Below are 21262 nucleotides of genomic sequence, written 5' to 3'. Positions count from 1 at the left end.
AATTATAGGACCCTTAAAAGATTGATTGATTCATTATTATTGACCAAAAATGGATTTATTTTATTTTTATTAATGAAATCTCCTGATATACTGCCCCATGCATATTTCTCCACTAGAATATAAACACTTTACCTTGTTCCTGCTGTACACAGGACCCCAGAACTGTACCTATGATAACGTAGCTGCTCAATGAATATTTATTGAGTGAATGAATACAGCAAATACTTAAGAAGTGTTTTTAAATTAACAAATATGCTGTAGGAGAAGCTGGCTAATCATGAGCATCATTGGGGAGCTTTTAAAAAATACAAATTCCAGTACTCCAGCCCTCACCAGTCAGAACCTTAGGAAGTGGTACCCAGGTGATTCTGGGTCTTACCCAAGTTTGGGAACCACAGAAAATATCTCCTATTGTGTCCTATCAGTTCTTCGGATAGCACCTCCTCTAAGAAACCACTCATGCTTTCCCTCCCACAAGCTGTGGAATGTGGGTTTTCCACACCTTTGAACCCTTGTGGTGCAACGTCATGTCATCTCCAGTGGCTTTGTTTTCAGCCTCAGACCTCAGCAGTCTCTCTTCTGTCGTAACACATTTAGGTAGAGGGTAAATTCCTTGCAAGCAGGTACGGCATTGCATACGTTGGGTGGCCTGAATTTTGGGCAGAAGCCTTATCTAAGACATTGGTTTATTATATTTCCATGATTCTAAGATGTTATTAAAGATACGGTACTGACTCCATACGAGGATTTTTTCAAGAAAAGAACCACCTCCAGAATGAAGAGTGGCTATCTGTCAGAGACACTCTTAAATTATAATGCAGTGTGAACAAGCTATAGGTTATCAGTCCATCTTTTTCACAATAACCTACCCTGTGCAGCAAGATTATCTTCTGTAAGGTGCCCTTCAAATCATATGGACAGAAAGAAAGGAGTAAATTCCTAACAGTCAACATGTCTCAGATGAAAGCAGACAATGGCATTAATACTTCAAACAGATGGTATACCATAGCATCTAATGATAGCCCCAATAGTCCTTGTTCTGGTATTATATTCCAGGAACTGTTTTATATACTTTAATTCTCCCAACCATCTTGCAAAAGTCATTTTACAACTGAGAAAACTGAAGCTCCTACATTTAATCAGGAAACATCTGTATTGACAGAATTATAGACTGAGTTAGAATTCCTTTTAAAGAACATCTGGTCCATCCCCTTTGTGCTACAGGGGAGTAAACTGAGTGTAAATCAGTGGCATAGCCTGGACTAGAGCAGGGACCCTTCTTCATAGACACACACACACGCACACGCACACACACACATACACACATGCACGCACACACAGTTAGTAAGGGAATATATGAGTTAAGTTCTATTCTCCCATCCCTATACTTCCCATCCGTGTATTTTACCCCCTTGGCATGATTTTTTTTTCTATTGTTACATCTTTATTTTTCTAGATAAAATAGTGAAAGGTAAAGTGAGACCTTGACTATATCCCGTGGGAACAAGCCCCCTCCCCGACCTACCCTGGCTGCGTTGCACAGATCAGTGCCCCTATGCATGGCGATGACAGGAGCAGAGACCCTTTAGACTCCACCGTTCTTGGTGGTTGTGACTTCCTCTGAGCCCCTTGCAGGAAGTAGGTGATAAGGCACATGCCGGATGCCTCCTTTTCCTCAGAACCCTGTGCTGCCTCAGCCCTAAACCAGAGTTTCCTGTCACCAGCACTGAATGCCACCTAGAGCAACTACAATGGAGGAAGAGCTCTGCCAGCCTCCCGTCCTCGGCAGAGCTGACTGAAAACTTTACCTCTACTTTGTCTGATGTCTTTGGATCAGTTTACTCTTGTTAACAGTTGGGCCCCTCTCTAATCACAAATTAAAAAATAATAATAATGGTTTCTTTGAAAGAATAAAACAACAAAACATTCTTGATTAAATAAAAGAGACATTACCACTCCCTTCTTCACAGATAGTGGATAAACTTGGGGTCTTTTTGGTCTATGTTTCTTCCCTTTAGAATAAGTTACATATGTAGATAATATCTGCCTCGACTAAAGTTTAGTTTCTTCCTGTCTTGAACTTAACCCATCACATTTCAGTGAGGCAAGAGCAAAAGCTTCGATATTTGGCAAAAGGGGAGGAATTTTGAAGACAAGTGATGGTACATGTAATACATGGATGAATATCACAAACATGATGTTGAGTAGAAGAAGCCAGACACAAATTCATTATTCACAACAGCCAAAGGTTGAAACAACCCCAATGGCCAGCAATTGATGAATAGCTAAACAAAATGTGGTGTAATCCATACCACGGAATATTATGCAGCCATAAAAAGGAATGAAGTACTGATACATGCTACAACTTGATGAACCTTGTAAACAATATGCTAAGAGTAAGAATCCAGTCATAAGAGACCACATATTATATGATTTCATTTACATGAAATTTCTAGAATAGGCAAATCTATAGAGAAGTCATATTAGTGTGGCAGGGGTGCAAATGGTACTGAGGTGTCTTTTGGGAGTGATGAAATATTCTAAAATTATATTCTGGTGATGGTTATACAACTCTGTGGTTTTGATAAAAATCACTGATTTGTACACTTAAAAGAGGAGAATTTCAAGTTTTCTAAATTAGGCTTCAAAAGCTATTTTAAAATCTAATGAACTAATCTGGGAGTTTTTGGTGTCACATAGATCACCTTTACTTCAGAAACTGAATAAACTACTGACCCCAAAGGGGGGAAAATCTAATTTTTGGAAAATCAAGTTTTTTAAAAGGGTGATTTGCATGCAAAAGTTAGAAGGGTGTTCACTATTGCACTGGATAAACAGTTTACATTCATATCTGAGAAGACAAAAATAAGAATCTGGTTAGTTCTCTGTTGTCCTCACCATGTCCAAGGTCATGAACAGAGCACACTGTAGAGAATGTGGGAGGCTAACTATGGGCATAAGTTTGTACTATTGGTCCAGAAAGATTGACAACTCGTTTTCTTAAATTTCAAAAAATTCGTGAAATACAAAATCATTAAAGTAAATTCTGTGTGTACAAAGAATACTAGGACTGTCCTAGAGTACTATGACATCTTAGAAAAAGAAATCTAGCAGCTTTCTGTATTTTCCTCAATTCTTTCCCCGCTTTCAGGCAACAGCTAGGGCAGCCCTAGCTCACGACCTTGAGAAAGGAAGGTCAAGGGTGGACAACAGAGACCTGAAGACTCAGGTTTCAGCTTTGAATTTCTTCCTTTCTTTTTCCAGTTTTAGTGAGACATAATTGACCCATAACACTGTATAATTTGAAGGTGTGCCACATAATGATTTGATTTATGTATATATTGTAAAATGATTAATACAATTTTAGTTAACATCCATCTCTATACATAGTTGCAATTTTTTTTATTGTGATGAGAACTTTTAAGATCTACTCTGAGCAACTTTCAAATGTACAATATGGTATTGTTAACTGCAGTCACCATGCTGTACATTACATCCCCAGAATATATCTTATAACTGGAAATGTGTACCTTTTGACCACCTTCATCCAACTCCCCTACCCTCTGCTTCCCTCAAATTTCAAAATAGACTCTTGAATCTCCCAGCAGGGAGAAGAAGAGTTTGGGGAGTCTCACAAAGTTGTTGTGGTAACCTCTAAGTTTGGCAAGAATGTACAATGATGTAAGGGCAAACCGTCCCCGCCCAAATTCCCCTCTGCGGGTTTAGGGCCAAGTCAGAGGAAGCAGGTTACGTGTCTACATGAGGATGAACTTTCTAACTATTAGTGCTCTTTCAGACGACAGGGACTACTCTTCAGGACTGTTATAAATAAGAAATGCATTTTCAGTTGAGTCAGTGGAGACCAAATCTGGATGTCCATAAGCCTTTTAAAAGTTCAGGTCCCAGGGCCTCAGTCCTGGAGATTCCAAGTGTGTAGGTATGGGGAGGCAGTGGGAGGGGGGGGGAGCATGGTAAACTGCTCGTAGTCATCGTTTTGTTTTGTCTTGTTCTGTGCTTTAGATTCTTCAAGTGATTGTGATTACCAGCAGTTTGGGGCACAGGGGTTTAGGGAGTTAGGCCAGATCAGTGGTTCCCAACCAGGGGTGATTTTGTCCCCCAGGGAACATGTGACAATGTCTGGCAGCCAGTTGATAGAGGCCAGGGATGCTGCTAAACATCCTATGATGACAGGGCAGCCCCCATGACAAAGAATTACTGCCCCCCAAACGTCTATAGTACTGAGGTTGGGATAACCCTGGGCTAGAGAACCTTTCTAGGTTCTTCTAAAAGGTCTTTTCTAACCCTGAAATTCTAGGATGCAAACAATTAGCATGGCCATCTGTGTATTATTTGTATGTGTAGAGGACCCACCTTTGGGATTAGGGGGTGGAAGAGCTTCTAAACTGTGTATATTTTGCTCCATATACAACAAGTGTATGCCCACCACACGAGGTTCCTCTCTCTCTGGCTTTCACTTATGGCCCTTAGTGTGTCTAAGTTAAGCAAACCATAGCAACAGATTTTGCAAATATCACCAGCACAGATTGACAGGTGGGTAGGAACAGAGCCTTAGACACAAAGTACTCAAAAAACAGTGTTAAGACTTTCAAGTTCCTACCAGGACTGAAAAAACTGGTCTCCCTGTTTGTTAGTACTTATTTCATCAGCACTGGCAAAATTGTCAGTGGGGTGAAGGGTATATGTGGGGGCCTTCCCCTTCTCTCCACTTCCCTCATGCAACCAGCAGCTTCATTTTCTTTCTCCTTTTGCCCTGCAGCAAAATCAGCACTTGAGAAAGGGCCTACAAAATATATTCCCATTAAGAAACTGATGAAGCTTCCAAGACAGAAGTTTTGTGCCCTTGTGGGGAACAGAGAAATGGCTTCTAACGTTTGTTGAATGGAGGTACCACGGACTAGCAGAATGAGCAAAGGTTTTGCTCATCTGCCACATTCAAGGTTCAAATCCCAGGTCTGCCACCTATATTCGTAGGTCGTGAGAGAGTCACTTCAGCTCTGCAGCACTCAGTATCCTCATCAGGAAATTGACATCTAGACTGCAATGTTGTGGTGAGGGCTGGGCAATATCTGTAATGAGCTCCAAGAGGGCAGAGCTTGTGTCTGTTTGCCTCCGTTTTCTGTTAATGTCATCACTAGAATAGTCTTGGAACCACGGTAGGAGCTCAAGAAATGTCTCTGGAATGAATGAATGAAACAGTAGCCTTTATAGCTGAAAGGCTGCTCTGTGCCAAGCTGGCCTACAGTATTTCCTCCTTTCACAGGCAAGAAAGTGAAGCTGGATGCATGAGCCTGGTTTCCTGGGATCGCTGATTTTCCATTCTTTCTAACCCTTCCAGGGCAAAGAAGGAGCTTTCATGGTACGAGATTCCAGGACTCCAGGGACATACACTGTGTCTGTTTTCACCAAGGCCATCGTAAGGTATGATGCTAACTCAGCAAAGTGGGGAGAGACAGTCCTGAGATGGGTGAGTGATGAGCCACACACAGGAATGTCAGACAGTGCAAGAGGTAGAGGAGTCTCTAGAAATACTGTGTTTTCCTGATCCCTCTGAGAAAACCAAAGCTAGGGAGATTAAAAACATAACTGAAGTCACTTACCTAGAAAGTGACAGAGCTAGGGCCGGATGCCAGGTTGACTTCCCAGTTGGCATCCCTGATTGCAAAGCTCTAAAGAAATAAATACCTGGTCCTGTATTTGATGCATTTATAATTTAATCCAAAGAATAACAGAAAAGATACGTTTGACTGCAAGCGAGAAAATATGAATTCTAGTTCTGGCTCTGCTAATAAAACTATCCACCATTTATTGAGTCCTTGCTACATGCCAGAACCTTACAGATCCTTTCACTGGGGGCTGGTCACCTGGGTACCCTCTGCCTAGCACAGAGCAAAATTCCAGACTCCCAGGAGAAAAGCAAGCATTGAGCATAAGCCACGTTGTTTATACAAACAATGTAGGTATAGGGAGCCATCCTTATCAGTTAGAGAACGGTGAGAGCCCTCCTGAAATCTAAGTTCTCAGAAGCCAGCCAAGGCCCAATCTTGCAAGCAGCCCTTTCTAAGGATAGCAGTCAGGGCTGCTATGTTAACTCTGCTATACAAAGCCAAATAAGTACGAAGGGGCCAAGATGCTTCCTTAACATATGCTGAAGATTAGTTAAATCCACACAGCAGGGAAGGCAAACATGTAGCACATACAAGACGATTGTCCATTTTGAGGTTTTGGAAGAAACATCACCAATCCATCATGGCACCAATCCTGAGTCCAGATGCAGCCTCAGAGTCCTTCTTAATACAGCACCCAAGGCCAGCCTGTCAAGACTGATACACAAGTTGAAATGTATCTGCCATCCATGTGAGAGGGCAAAAAACAAAGCTAATAGGAATCTGCTACCAGTAGACATTTCTGTCTCTAAACATTGCCTTTTAATAATCACTGCATTTATGTTTAATTTGTTTAAGTGAGAACAACCCCTGTATAAAGCACTATCACATCAAAGAAACAAATGACAACCCCAAGCGATATTACGTGGCTGAAAAGTACGTGTTTGATTCCATCCCTCTCCTCGTCAATTATCACCAACACAATGGAGGAGGTGAGTTCTAAGGGACAAGGCCAGAGGGGGAACCCTCACAGGGGAACTTGGAGAAAAGTGACAAACACCCAGCTGGGTTTCTTCATCTCAGACAAACTGACTATAAGTAATAACTATACAAATAGAAAAGTATGCCAAATATTTGATTATATTACATATTCTTCATTAGCAAATTCTGCTGCTGGAATCATGCGATTTCACCACCTGCCCACCTGTGACATTATACCTCTTCTCAGGGAAGATGTAATATCAGTGATTGGGCTTTGGAATTTGTTTTCCAGAATAAAAATAGCTTTTGCATTGGATTATATTTTTTCCTGGTGATTTGACTTGGATGGTTGCTATGGTAAAACTCTAATGACTGCCTTTCACTTTGTAATCAACACAGGCCTAGTCACTAGACTCCGGTATCCAGTTAGTTCCTGGAGGCAGAAAGCCCCGGTCACAGCAGGGCTGAGATATGGTAAGCGGTGCATTTGGGAATGTTATTCATTTGCACTAACTCACATCCCTAGAGGTCTGGGGTAAATTCTGAATGGACTTCCCCAGATGTAAAATGATCATTAAACAGGTACACTGTATCTCTGGAGATGGTGTGCACAAATGAACATTTACAATGTGTGTAAGATTACATCTATATGTATGCACATTTATCTAGGTCGAATCAATGTCTATTGGTTTTAGATGACAGTTCACCAATGAAGTGTTTACTGAGCACCTACTTTGTACAGAGCACTCTGCTAAATGCTATTAGAAAAAAATATTAGGAACCAGTGCTATAGTACTGTGTTCTTGCATATTTTCTAGAACTTCTGTATCGTCTAGTTTGTTAGGTGTGGGTCCATTGCAAGTGCTGTAAGCTACCAGCATTCAGAAATGTCTGTCTGCATAGCACTGTGTTAAATTTTTTTGAATGCTTTTAGGCAGGGCATGCACCTCTAGGGCCATAGGCCCTACTATTCCTTCTTTTTTTTTATAAAAAATTTTGTGATAGATAGTGGTGATGGTTACACAGTGTTACTTAGGATTTTCTATACATTTTTTCTACATATTTGATCATGGTCTCTTTTTTTTTTTTTTCTTTTTTTTGGGGTACGCGGGCCTCTCACTCTTGTGGCGTCTCCCGTTGCGGAGCACAGGCTCCGGACGCGCAGGCTCAGCAGCCATGGCTCAAGGGCCCAGCCGCTCCGCGGCATGTGGGATCTTCCTGGACCGGGGCACGAACCCGTGTCCCCTGCATCGGCAGGCGGACTCCTAACCACTGCACCACCAGGGAAGCCCCCTACTATTCCTTCTTGTCCTATGGAACCGTTTCACCCACTTGTGATTTTCTGCCTGCATCCCCTGGTCCAAACTGTGCTGGTCGAGAAGGCTGGTGTACCTTTCATTTTATATCTTCTAGATTGGTGGTTCTCAAGCTTCACTGTGCATCAGAGTTAAATAGGATGCTTAAGAAAAGTGTTGACTTCCAGCCCCGACCCAACATTTACCAAAACACAGTCCCAGACAGTGGGGTCCTGGGGTTGCCTTTTCAACAAGTGCCCTAGGAGATTTTGACACAGGGGTTAAAGGGTGATACTCTGAGAAACAGTGTGTGGGCTCTCCATCCCTAACCAGCACCATATCTGCACACAGTAGGTGCTCGGTACTGTTTTCTGTTGAGTCTGTGCCTCAAAGAGATAGAAACTGAACTGTTTATGGTACTAGACCAAGCATCAGGAAAGGTTAATGCCCCTCAGCCTCCTTATAAAAATAAGATAATTCTAATGCCTGTGGAATCTGAATGTGCCCATGCTGGATGGAAGCCCAGAGAGTATTTTATGAACCCACTCATTTTTGCCAGTGTGAAAATTGAGACTCGGATCCCTTTTATTCTTTTTTTGAGCATTTACTGAAAGCCTACCTATGTGCGAGACTGTGTGCTGGCTTGCACCTCCGTACCAGTCCTCTTGGAATCCACCACCTTACCCCTAACCCCTGCTAAGGCCTAGCAAGTGCTATGTACATAATGGATGCTCTTGATGGATGAATGAATGAATGAATGACCAGTTCAAATAAAACTTGCTCTATGTGAAAAATGACAATAAAAATTTTTCAATCAGGTATAGGAAATGGTTGGGGTCTTAGAACCCTGTCATTGACTTTCTTTAATATCTCAACTAATGCCATCCTCCTTTCTCTTTCCATGTAATCGTCCCCATGCACATTTTTCATGGCTTTCAATACATATTCTATGTTATTATTTGGGAAAAAAGATACTTTTATCTATCTATAGTTCTAAGTATACAGGCTTATACCATTTGCCATCTTTGAGTTATATTAACAATAGGCTAACATTCTGTATAGGGCTATATAGTCTCCTGGGAGTCCTATACTTCATATCTACTGCTTGCCAACTCTGGAAAACTCTTTCTCTTCCAGGTAAATGGGTGATTGATCCCTCAGAGCTCACTTTTGTGCAGGAGATTGGCAGCGGGCAGTTTGGGTTGGTGCATCTTGGCTACTGGCTCAACAGGGACAAGGTGGCCATCAAAACGATTCAGGAAGGAGCTATGTCAGAAGAGGACTTCATCGAGGAGGCTGAAGTCATGATGTGAGTGGCCAAGACAAGAGTATGCAGAGATACCTTGGGAAGGATGTTCTGTGCTGTGCTCTTTGAATACCATTCTGAGGCCATCTTGTGCCACCTCCCTGCTCAAGTCCAGCAATGGCTTCCCATGGTAGGGAGAATAACTCCAAGCTCCTCACTGTGGTCTAAAAGGCCCACCATGGTCTGGCCCTGCCCGCTCCCCAATCTCATCTCCTGCCCATCTTTCCTCTGGTTCCATGACATGCCAACCACACTGGCCTTCATTCATTCTCGCGTACACCAGCTGAGTCCCTGCATTCTTCAGGTCTCAGCTCAATGAGACATTTTTGTTTGGGGGAGGGAGTGTATTTTTGGGAGACTAAACTTAGACCATCTCACCCCTTGCCATTTTTCTCCAGGAAACTCTCTCACCCCAAGCTGGTCCAGCTCTACGGAGTGTGCCTGGAGCAAGCCCCCATCTGCCTGGTGTTTGAGTTCATGGAACACGGCTGCCTGTCAGATTACCTGCGCAGCCAGCGGGGGCTCTTTGCTGCTGAGACCCTGCTGGGCATGTGCCTGGACGTGTGTGAGGGCATGGCCTACCTAGAAGAGGCGTGTGTCATCCACAGAGACCTGGTAAGAGGGCATAGGGCAACCCCTACAGGTCCAGGGTGAAGGCACATGTCCCACTGAAATGTAGAGCTACGAAGACTAGGAATGCATGAATCAATAACAAGGCATAAGCCCTCTTCCTTCCCCTCTCAACTTCTTCCTTCCTCCACCCACTGTGGGATGTCCTCATGGGACTCAGATCTGGGCTCTATTTCCAGCCCCACCTCTGACTTTCACCCTCTGAGTTGGAGTTTACATTCTTTCTAAATAAAACTAACAGCCTCTCCTTTTTAACCTCTCTGTGCCTCCTTTTCCTCTTGGTAAAATGAAAGAAATTAACAAGCACATGTTTCTCAAAATGTTATCCAAGGATCTACCAGGATCACATAGGGGTGATCCTAGAACCATCCTCAGAATTTCTGGGGGTTGAGGTTTGGGAATATTCATTTTAACATGTCCCCCCAGGGGATTTGCAGGCACATTAAAATTTGAGACTCATGTCTTTTCTTGGTAAGGGCTCTTCCAATCGAATTAGGGACCATGTACCATCCCTACTGAGGAATAGTTTTAAGAGAATTAGCAACTTCAACACATTCTTATCTTAGTCAAATGGGTAACAGCTTCTTCATATCATCCCTGAGGTTAACATCAGGTTGCACTGGAGTTTACAGTTGGTTACACAACACCATGGATTTTTCTTCTGATTAGGAGCCCAGGAATGAAGATGAAAGACCAGATTTACTCATCCTGATAAAGGATTTTAGCATACAACTTTCCATCAGGAACTAGTGAAGCTTAACTAGCATTTGTGAAGCTCCTCATTGCTTCTGCACAGCAGCACATGGAAAAGCAAAGGACTGTGATTATAGGAGACTCCTTAATTACTGATTACCCACCAAGTTTTCCTTTCCCTTTCATTTGCCTGTCTCTGCTCCAGGCTGCCCGGAATTGTCTGGTTGGAGAAAACCAAGTCATCAAGGTGTCCGACTTTGGGATGACAAGGTAATACGGACCTGTGGTGCCGGCAAAGTCTCAGGAATGGGATGCAGGCCACCAGGACACTCAGACGATCTCTCTCCACTCTCTCCCCAGGTTCGTCCTTGATGACCAGTACACCAGTTCCTCAGGCACCAAATTCCCGGTGAAGTGGGCGTCCCCGGAAGTCTTCTCTTTCAGTCGCTATAGCAGCAAGTCGGATGTGTGGTCATTTGGTAAGTGTCATTCTGGCCCCACTCCCACATGACCTGGGACTGTGGGCCAACTGTTTTATTTGTCAAATTCAGGCAGCCTTACTTGCCCTGAACACTGGATGGTGAGGGCGTCCCACTGAGAGTCTGTACAAACAGCTCTGAAAGGAATGAAGGGGCCCTCATTATTGCATCTATTCTTGGACATTTTTGAAATAGGGGCAAAAATAAAAGCGAAAACAGGATGCTGGTGATAGCTGCTGTGACATCAAAAGCTGGAGTCAGGAGATTAGCATATGAGCCCTTGAGAGCAAGGATCATGTTTTTTTCCAACATTATATTTATTCTCACATTTATTCCCACATTTAACTCTCAATAAAGTATTTTACCCCTTCATTCAACAACGATTTATTGAGCATCTACTACATGCTAGGAGCTAATTTAGGTGCTCACAAAGCAGTGGTACATAGGACAGAAAAGGCTCCTATTCTCTTGGAGCCAAGTTGTAAGGGGAGACAGTAGCAATCATGCAAACAAGCTAACAAATATGTGTATAAGATAAAGTCAGGTAGCGGTAAGTGCTATGAATAAAACAAAAGAGTAATGGGAAAGAGAGTAACTGGAAGGGAGGGAGGGTCTGTTTTAAATAGCAGGGTCCGGGAAGGCCTCTCTGAGGAGGTGACTGTTGAGCAGAGAGCTGAATGATGAGACGGAGCTGTCTCCATTTGAAGGTCCAGGGAACAGTGTCTCTAACAAAGGAAGCGGCAAGTGCCAAAGCTTGGTGTGTCCAAAGAAAAGAGGTACTGACTTAGTGGGAGAACAGTAGGCAATGAAAACGGCAGGCCATGGTAAGGAATTAGAATTTCTTATAAGTGCAAATGGGCAAGAATGAAAAGACAAAATGAATGATGCCGGTGTGGCAAGAAGTACTAAATATTCTTGCTGGATGTGTCATGTCTTTCTAAGCCACAGTTTTTGCATATTAATGTATACAGAAAAATATACTGGACAACCTCTTTGACTTGGATTGTAAGAAGGATTCTACTTCGGATAGGAATAGTTTAGAGTTTGATGCTGTCATTCTATGTGAAGGGAAAGTTTGCCAAATATATTGACTAGTAGTAGAAACCAGGGAGAAGATGACTAATTAAATCTCTTACGAGGAGAACTAACTAATCTTCTCCAGCATTTTAGAATATCCATTTCCAACAACCAAGTGAGTTTTGATTTTGAGTCCTTCTGAATGGTTCCTTAAAGTAGTTACCCTGTCCAACAGGCCTATCTATGACTTTGTTAGTCAAATTTAAGGTACAGAATGAACTTAGAAGAAAACAAACTGCGCTTGAGCAACCTCACCTTCTCTTTTCCCCAGTGCATATAACTAGGAAGGGTATGGCTGATGTGTGGCCACTCTCTATCGGTACGGCGGGTCATGCTGCACCCAGCCAGGTGTCCCATAAAGAGATATTTGCAGCCAGGGCCACTTTGTCGCATTCACCTGCTGACTCGGAATGGGGTTTATTCTGCCACAGGTTGTCAGCCTAGGACTTTGCTGCTGCATCTTATAATTAGAGGGTTGAGCTAAAGTCCATCCCTTCCTAGGATATGTCATCTGAAGTGTCTAAAGATGAGATTGACCGTTGGAAGCAGAATAGAGGGATGAGAAAACTGGGGTGGCAAACCTGAGAAACAGAAACCTGGATGGAGGAGAGCTTTTGCCTGCCTCAAGGCCACTGGGCTTTGTCACGCATTTTGAGGTTTTTCCCCTAATTAACTGCACTATTTTTTTTTAACATCTTTATTGGAGTATAATTGCTTTACATTGTTGTGTTAGTTGCTGCTGTATAACAAAGTGAATCAGCTATACGTATACATGTATCCCCATATCTCCTCCCTCTTGCGTCTCCCTCCCACCCTCCCTATCCCACCCCTCTAGGTGGTCACAAAGCATGAGCTGATCTCCCTGCGCTATGCGGCTGCTTCCCACTATCTGTTTTACATCTGGTAGTGTTTATATGTCAATACCATTCTCTCACTTCGTCTCAGCTTCCCCTTCCCCTTCCCCTTCCCCGTGACCTCAAGTCCATTCCCTACGTCTGCGTCTTTATTCCTGTCCTGCCCCTAGGTTCTTCAGAGCCTTTTTTTTTAGATTCCATATGTATGAACTGCACTATTTTAAACAAGTCAACTAACCTCTTTGGGCCTTACTCAGTTCCTCAATGCATCACAAGGTTTGCATGAAAGCAATTGTTTTCCAGCCAGCTTTCCCCCATTTTCCAAAGAAATCTCACCAGAAATCCTGGCATCTTGGGGTACTAATTGGTCTTATTTACTGAATTTCCAAAACTCCTGAGGCATTTCTGAGGATCGCTTAGAAATTCTAATCCAGTTGTCTGGGCTAGGGCTCAGGATCTGCCATTGGAACAAATTTCTGAGTTGATTTTTCAAAACTTCAGATGTTTTAGGGATCATACTTTGGAAAACTCTGCCCTCAGGATCTCTGGACTATGCTTTGAAAACCACTGGATTAGGTGATCTGCAAGCTCTGTTCCCACTCTGACAACCTATGAATAGATGAGTACATAATAAAGCTGGGTGTGACATTTCTACTGAGGGCAAAAAAGGAAAAGGGATTAAATCGGAGGTCAAAAATGGACAACCTAAAGATTTTTGCTTGGTTAACACAGTATTTCTTTTAAATCAAATTGAGTTTAGGGCTTCCCTGGTGGCACAGTGATTGAGAGTCCGCCTGCCGATGCAGGGGACGCGGGTTCGTGCCCCGGTCCGGGAAGATCCCACATGCCCGCGCCCCGGTCCGGGAAGATCCCACATGCCGCACAGCGGCTGGGCCCGTGAGCCATGGCCACTGAGCCTGCGCATCCGGAGCCTGTACTCCGCAACGGGAGAGGCCACGGCAGTGAGAGGCCGGCATACAGCAAAAAAAAAAAATTGAGTTTATATTTTAAAACTCCCAATTTATGACTTATCTTTAAAAAATCAGAAAATGTGGCAATTCAGAGCCCTCATTCCCACGTGCCCTATGCTGGCTGGAACTAAATCACAGCTGCCCCTTTGGGGACAGAATTTTTGACCTCCAGTTTTTCACAGCCCTCCCTAGTCCCTATTATGCAGACCTCATCCACTCCATTCATCTATATCATGTGTAGACATTTGAGTTTACATCGCCTGCAACTTTTAGTAGTAGCATTTGAGTTAGATATAACAAAGGGCTGAGCTTGAACATTCTTCACCACTAGAAAGGTAGGGAAGGGACTTCCCTGGTGGCGCAGTGGTTGAGAATCCGCCTGCCAATGCAGGGGACGCGAGTTCAAGCCCTGGTCCAGGAGGATCCCACATGCCACGGAGCAACTAAGTCCGTGAGCCACAACTACTGAGCCTGAGCTTTAGAGCCCGTGTGCCACAACTACTGAGCCCACGCACCTGAAGCCCATGCTCTGCAACAAGAGAAGCCACTGCAGTGGGGGGCCGGTGCACTGCAATGAAGAGTGGTCCCCCGCTTGCTGCAACTAGAGAAAAACTGCGCGTAGCAATGAAGACCCAATGCAGCTATAAATAAATAAAATAAATTTAAAAAAAAAAGAAAGGTAGGGAAATCGCTCTTTAGAAATAGCACAGGCCTAATAAGCCTCAGGTGGCTTTTGATATTGTACTTTCTGGAGGTAGGGACTTGAATCTTAATGTCAAGGAGTCTGTGATTTCTAGAGGTAAGTTGGTTTGTTCGCTATTTAGGAACTTTATCACTAGCTGTTTCGATTCACCATTTCGATTCACCTATTCACACTCATAGGTGTGCTGATGTGGGAAGTCTTCAGTGAAGGAAAAATCCCGTATGAAAACCGAAGCAACTCAGAAGTGGTGGAAGACATCACCACTGGATTTCGGTTATACAAGCCTCGACTGGCCTCCTCACATATCTACCAGATCATGAATCATTGCTGGAAAGAGGTCAGTAAAGGAAGTGGTTCCCCCCCGCCCCGCCTCATTATAATCTGCAATTGCAGGGTCTGCCCCCATCCCTGAAGAAAGGAACCCTCTCAGAGTATGAGGCAGTAGGGATGACAAAATAGATTAGCAAGAAAGTGACGTTGAGCATCTATTAACTAAAGGAGTTACTCATCCCTAGAAGAGCTGGCAGGGACCTTAAATGTTATTTGATTTGTAATATAATGTCACAAGCCATCAACATACTGTCAGAAAGGAAGAGTGGGGAAGGCCTATGTCAATTTTTTGAGAAAAAAAGCATCTGTAACATCATAAAACCATTAAATATACATGAAGTTAGTTCTATAAACTGGTAAACAGAAGTTCACTGGTGCTGTGAAACTATTAAAATGACTGAATTAAAATTCATACAACATGTTCATACAAATACAAAATTCATACAATTCATGTTTATTCATACAACAATTCAGAATGGGAGCCAATTACTCTGCACCCTCCCAGACATCTCAGTTATCCTTGGGTGGCAGTGTATGCCTTAAGCCACATTAGCATGAGATGTCCTTGTGTGAGTTAGCAAATTTTAAATTTCAACCACAGTTGAAAGTTGCTGAATAGAGAATTAACACAAATTCGGATCATTATGATATGATAGCTGACATTTAGTACTTTTTTCTTTTTTTAATTTTTATTAATTTTTTAAATTAATAGACTTTGTCTAGAAGTTTTAGGTTTATAGAAAATTTGAGCAAAGAGTGCAGAGAGTTCTGCCCTATAAATAACATTTTGCATTAGTGTGGTACATTTGTTACAATTATTCTACCACCACTGATACATTATTATTAACTAAGGTCCACGTTTTACATTAAGGTTCACTGCTTTTTTTGTACAGTTCTGTGAGTTTTGACAAATGTATATCATGTATCTACCATTATAGTATCATACAGAATAGTGTCACTGCCTTTAAGTGCACTGTGCTTCACCTATTTATCCCTTCCCCTCTTCTTCCCAAATCCCTGGAAACCATTGATCTTTTTATTGTCCAAGTTCTGCCTTTGCCAGAATGTTACATAGTTGAATCATACAGTATGTAGCCTTTTCAGATTGGCTTCTTCCACTTAGAACTATGCATTTAAGATTCCTCCATGTCTTCATGGCTTGAAAGCTAACTTTTTTTTTAATCACTGAATAATATTTCCATTGTATGGATATACCATAGTTTCTTTATCCATTCACCTACTGAAGGACATCTTGGTGGCTTCCAGTTTTGGGCAGCTATGAATAAAGCTGCTATAAACATTTGTGTGCAAGTTTTTATATGAACATAGATTTGTAGCTCAATTGGGTAAATATCTAGTGGTGTCATTCCTGGATCATATGAAATGAATAGTTTCATAACACTAGCATATGAAAACGTTTAGCCTTGTAAGAAACTGCCAGACTGTCTTCCAAAATGGCTACCATCTTCACATTCCCACCAGCAATGAGAGTTCCTGTTGCTCCACATCCTCACCAGCATTTGGTGGTGTCAGTGTTTTGATTTTAGCCATCTTAATAAGAATATAGTGGTATCTCATTGTTATTTTAATTTGCAAATCCCTAACATATGATGTTGAGCATCTTTTCATATGTGTATTTTCCATTTGTATACCTTTTTAAATGAGGTAACTGCTTAGATCTTTGCCCATTTTTTAATAGGATTATTTGTTTTCTTGCTTTTGAGTTTTAAGAGGTCTTTGCATATTTTGGATATAAGTCCTTTATCAGATATGTGTTTTAAAAACATTTTCTCCCAGCCTATGGCTTATCTTTTCTTTCACTTAACAGTGCCTTTTACAGAGCAGAAGTCTTTTACAGAGCAGAAGTTGTTAATTTTAACAAAGTTCAACATCAATTTTTTTTCTTTTATGAATCGTGCTTTTTGTGTTGTATCTAAAAACTCATTGCCAAACCCAAGGTCACCCAGTTTTCTCCTATGTTATCTTCTAGATGTCTTATAAGTTTTGCATTTTACATTTAGTTCTATGATCCATTTTGAGTTAGTTTTTGTGAAGAGTGTCAGGTCTGTGTCTAGAGTCATTGTATTGCATGTGGATGTCCAATTGCTCTAGAACCGTTTGTTGAAAAGACTACCCTTGCTCCATTGAATTGCCTTTGCTCCTCTGTCAAAGATTTGACTACATTTGTGTGGGTCTATTTCTGGGATCCCAACTCTATTCCATTGACCTATTTGTCTATTCTTTCACCAATACCATGCTCTCTTAATTACTATAGCTTTATAGTAAGTCTTGAAGTCAGGAAGTATCAGTCCTCCAAACTTGTTCTTCTTCAGTATTGTGTTGGCTATTCTGAGTCTTTGGCCTTTCCATATGGAGTTTAGAGTTGGTTTGTCAGTATCTACAAAATAACTTGCTGGGATTCTTGTGATTGTGTTGAATCCATACATCAAGTTGAAAAGAAATGACATCTCAGCAATAGCAAGTCTTCCTAACCATGAACATGGAATATTTCTCAATATATTTAGCTCTCCTTTGATTTCTATCTTTAGAATTTTATATTTTTCCTAAAATAGACCCTGTACATATTTTATGAGATTTATACCTAAATATTTTCTTTTTTAGTCTTACTGAGTGCTTATTTTATGTTGCATTTTTATATACAATTTTATTTAATTCTTACAACAATCTTATGAGATTGATAATATTATTATCCCCATTTTACAGATGACAAAACTGAGGTTCAAAAAGGTTAAGTAACCTGTTCAAAGGTCACACAGCTAATGAGTAGAAAAGCTGTGATTCAAAAGCAGGCCATATGATTCCAAAATACCTGCTGTTAACAACTAAGACATAATGGCCTCAAATACAATATATATAGAAACATATTTAAAACTCAGCAGAGGGGATTGCTGTTTAACTCTGGTTTGCTTTGGAATTAGCTATGACACACAAGTACAAGGAAATCACAGAGTTCTTTTCTTCCCTCTCTAGAAACCAGAAGACCGGCCACCTTTCTCCAGACTCTTGAGTCAACTGGCTGAAATTGCAGAATCGGGACTTTAAAAGAGACTCAGTGCCAGGCCATGGGCTGCAGATCCTGAGTGGGGCAAGGAGGTCTTCCCACCACAGAGCATTAAAAGCTGCCACCATCCCAGGACTCCTCAGAGGCAACTGGCCTGTGGCGCCAGTCCCTAAGCTGCCACGGAGGCAGCGGCCTGATAGAGGCGGGCACCAGGCCACAGGCAGGAGGCTCAGCCACTGAACTGGGAGCAGGGCCAGAGCAGTCTGTACCCTTCCTCCAGCCTCTTATCTTGTGTGGAGCGCAAACCTCAATCGACAGCTTTCAAGCAACATTTCTTGCACTTCTTAGAGAAAGGGAGAGATGGGGCAGGACCTTGGATTATTGCCCGTATTGTTATTTTAAACATGGACCTGAAGTTCATGGTCAAGGGATTTTTTATTTGACCTGACAACACAGAATCCCAGGATATGGGGCAAGATGAACAAGGAGCATGACTCTTTTTCAAGGAGAACTAGTGAGTTAATTAAAGTCACCAAGAGTAAGCTCTGCCTCTGTGATGCTGTCAACCACAGCTTCCTGCCTTAGAGGACGATGGAACAGCTGCTCACATTAGAGGCCGGATATTCTGAGAAGCAGCTTTATGAGGTTTTACCCATAGAGACACTGCCACCTCTCTCCTTGAAGGGAGCATAATGGACTGGGGTGAACAATTCTGATCTCACCTCTGGAGTATTGGGTATCTGGTGTGAGGGCATCGGATGGTGGAAACACCTGGTACAGGGAAAGGCCTTAGGTTGTAACCACTTGGACGCTCGTCTTTACTACCAAGCCAAGCAAGGGACTCTGAGTCCCCTTCTGTGCCGAATGCTTCCACAGGCATCCTGGGAGGAAATCATGGCTTCCGTAAACACTGACTTACTGAGACCTCCAGGAATCAGTCCCCTCTCTGCATTCTTTTATCCTCATCAACAGAGTGCAGACTTGTGCTGGGGAGTGTGGCCTGGCAGAGAAACTGAAGCTGGTTTAGGCCCTAGAGATTTGCAACTTTAAGGTTGAGACTTCCAAGTCTCCCCAGATTCTAAGAGAGGAGTGAGAGGTCTGTTCTTGTTCAAGCCATCTGGATGGAAACTGAGTCGGGCACCGAGTGGGGGGCTTCCAAGATGCGCAAGGATGCCTACTGTTGATTGAGCACTTGAATATGCAAAATGAATATGTACTGAGCTACAAGCCTTAACTGCAGAATCTCAGTTCACCCTGAGTTCACACCAGTGCAGTGAGATATTATTATTATTCCCATTTTACAGATAATGGAACTTAGGCTTTGAAAAGCTTGGACACTGGCCTGAAGTGACAGAGCTAGGAAGAATACAGCCCACCTCTGTCTGACTGCAATGCACAGTTTCTCTATTTTTATTCAACACTGCCTTCTACTGAGGGTGAAAGGGATTGCTGAGGAGGTAAGTACAGTAGAGGGGAAAGTCCTAGAGAGCCAATAAAGAAGCCAACACAGCACCATCAGCAAGTAAATCTGCTCCTGCATAGACCAGGGTGGCTGGCGGTGTAGCCCTCCAACTTGGAATAGGATCTTTTATTCCTCATCTGTATCCTCACCTTCATCAGAGTTAATGACGTTGGAGTTACTAAAGGAGTAATTAGCCCTTCGATTCACTCAACCCACCAGAGTCATACTGCATGAGGCAATTTGTAGATGAGCTTCAAAGCAGCTTTAAAAGATTCTCCTGCAGAAGTATAAATACTTCCTTGAATTATCACTTCAGCTTTGAGCCGGCTGCGGTCTTCTTGGACACTTTCTGGGGAAGGGTATTCCCTGATGTAAGAGAGATTTAATTTTCGTACAGTGTTCAGGGAAAACTCTTTTTGGATGGTGTTGAAATCAGCTCTTTCTAAAAAATCATGTGATATTTTGACCGGCTGAAGATGCAGATGTACAACTTTTAAGTATAATTATTGTGAAACTGGTAGCTTCAAAAAAAAAACTATCATTTAGAAGATGATATTCTCAACTTATCCAAAATCATCCCTGTTTACTTTTTTAGCATTTTGTACATTCTTTTTTGGAACCTTTAATTAGAGATGATTTCGGGAACATCCAGCCTGGAAGGAAAACATCAGAATTGACTGATTTCTGTGGTATGGTTTAGAAAAATTCTCCCTTACATGGTATTATCTTGTTCAAGCTCAGAATCATTGAGGCTTTAACTTAACATGTGTCAAGAGGTTACCTCTCAGTGTCCTGCAAAATAGACTTCTGCCTGTTTGGTTTTTGGCTTTTTTTTTCCTTCTCACATTTTGAAAACGGTGCCATGTGCTCACAGGGAATTCCCCTTATGCAAAGTTTTAGTTCTAGATGCATTTTATAGATTTTGCATTGTGCCCTTTTGAGACTATGTATTTATATTTGGATAGACTGAATATTTATTAGTGTACAGTGATTGCTAATGTTCACAATTAAAATGTTACAAATATCTCTTATGCTTTGTAAATCACCAATTTAAAGGTTGGGTCTAGCAAATAAAGCTGTGCATTTTAGTAAATAGGGTATGTATAGCCTGGGTCCATACTTATCCCAATGTCAGACAACCAAAAGTTTTCCATAAATAATAATGGTTACATAGTTTCACATTCCACAGACAAATAAAGACGATACATCGTTCAACATTGTTTCACCAGGTAAATATCAAATGCTTCCTGTGATCTCTGATATGCTGCACTGAGTGCTGCAGAAACAAAGATGAAAAAGACACAGTCTTTACTTTTAAGAAACTCCAGGTATGGTTCGGAAGGCAGACCAATAAACAAGTAAAATTATAATACAGCAATTAGAGCAACAACAGAAATAAGGTCAAAGTAGAGAAGAGCTCAGAAAAAGTGATGGAATCTATTGGGCAAAGGGTGACATCAGTGGAAACTTCTTAGAAACCTGCTACTGAAAGTGTGGTCCCCGGACCAGCAACAGCAGCATTACTAGCTTGTGAGAAATGCAAATTCTCTCTCCACCCTGAGATCCACTGAATGAGAATCTGCATTTTAACAAGATCTACAGGTGATCATCTGCACATTAAAGTTTGGGAAGCACGGTCACAGAAGATATCATCTCTGACTCAGTTTTGAAGATGAATTATGCCTTTTTTAGGCAAGCCAATGGGCAGAAATACTTTCCAGGTAGAGGGATAGAGGAAACAAAACATATTGGGAAGCTATTATCAGCTTACCATTGCTGGGGCAAAGGGTGTGTGTGTGTGTGTGTGTGTGTGTGTGTGTGTGTGTGTGTGTGTG

At 42.1% G+C, this 21262-nt stretch overlaps 1 protein-coding gene across 2 annotated transcripts in view; it reads left to right on the top strand.

The window, feature by feature from the left end:
* The window catches only part of ITK (IL2 inducible T cell kinase), a 66768-nt gene extending 46315 nt beyond the window's left edge, over positions 1-20453 (top strand). For both annotated transcript variants that reach the window (XM_027081439.1, XM_027081438.1), the window contains exons 9-17: positions 5357-5439; positions 6483-6616; positions 7005-7079; positions 9038-9209; positions 9605-9821; positions 10735-10799; positions 10890-11008; positions 14793-14950; positions 17935-20453. In XM_027081439.1, the coding sequence (XP_026937240.1) occupies positions 5357-5439; positions 6483-6616; positions 7005-7079; positions 9038-9209; positions 9605-9821; positions 10735-10799; positions 10890-11008; positions 14793-14950; positions 17935-18006 (1095 nt within the window). In that variant the 3' untranslated portion in view covers positions 18007-20453. The remainder of the gene's footprint in view (positions 1-5356; positions 5440-6482; positions 6617-7004; positions 7080-9037; positions 9210-9604; positions 9822-10734; positions 10800-10889; positions 11009-14792; positions 14951-17934) is intronic.
* Positions 20454-21262: the final 809 nt, after the last annotated feature.

This window comes from Aethalodelphis obliquidens, unplaced genomic scaffold (assembly GCF_003676395.1).
Source record: "Aethalodelphis obliquidens isolate GAN/ISIS:26980383/991018 unplaced genomic scaffold, ASM367639v1 scaffold45, whole genome shotgun sequence".
Classification (NCBI taxonomy): domain Eukaryota; kingdom Metazoa; phylum Chordata; class Mammalia; order Artiodactyla; family Delphinidae; genus Aethalodelphis; species Aethalodelphis obliquidens.
This window is presented reverse-complemented; position numbering and strand designations above follow the sequence as displayed.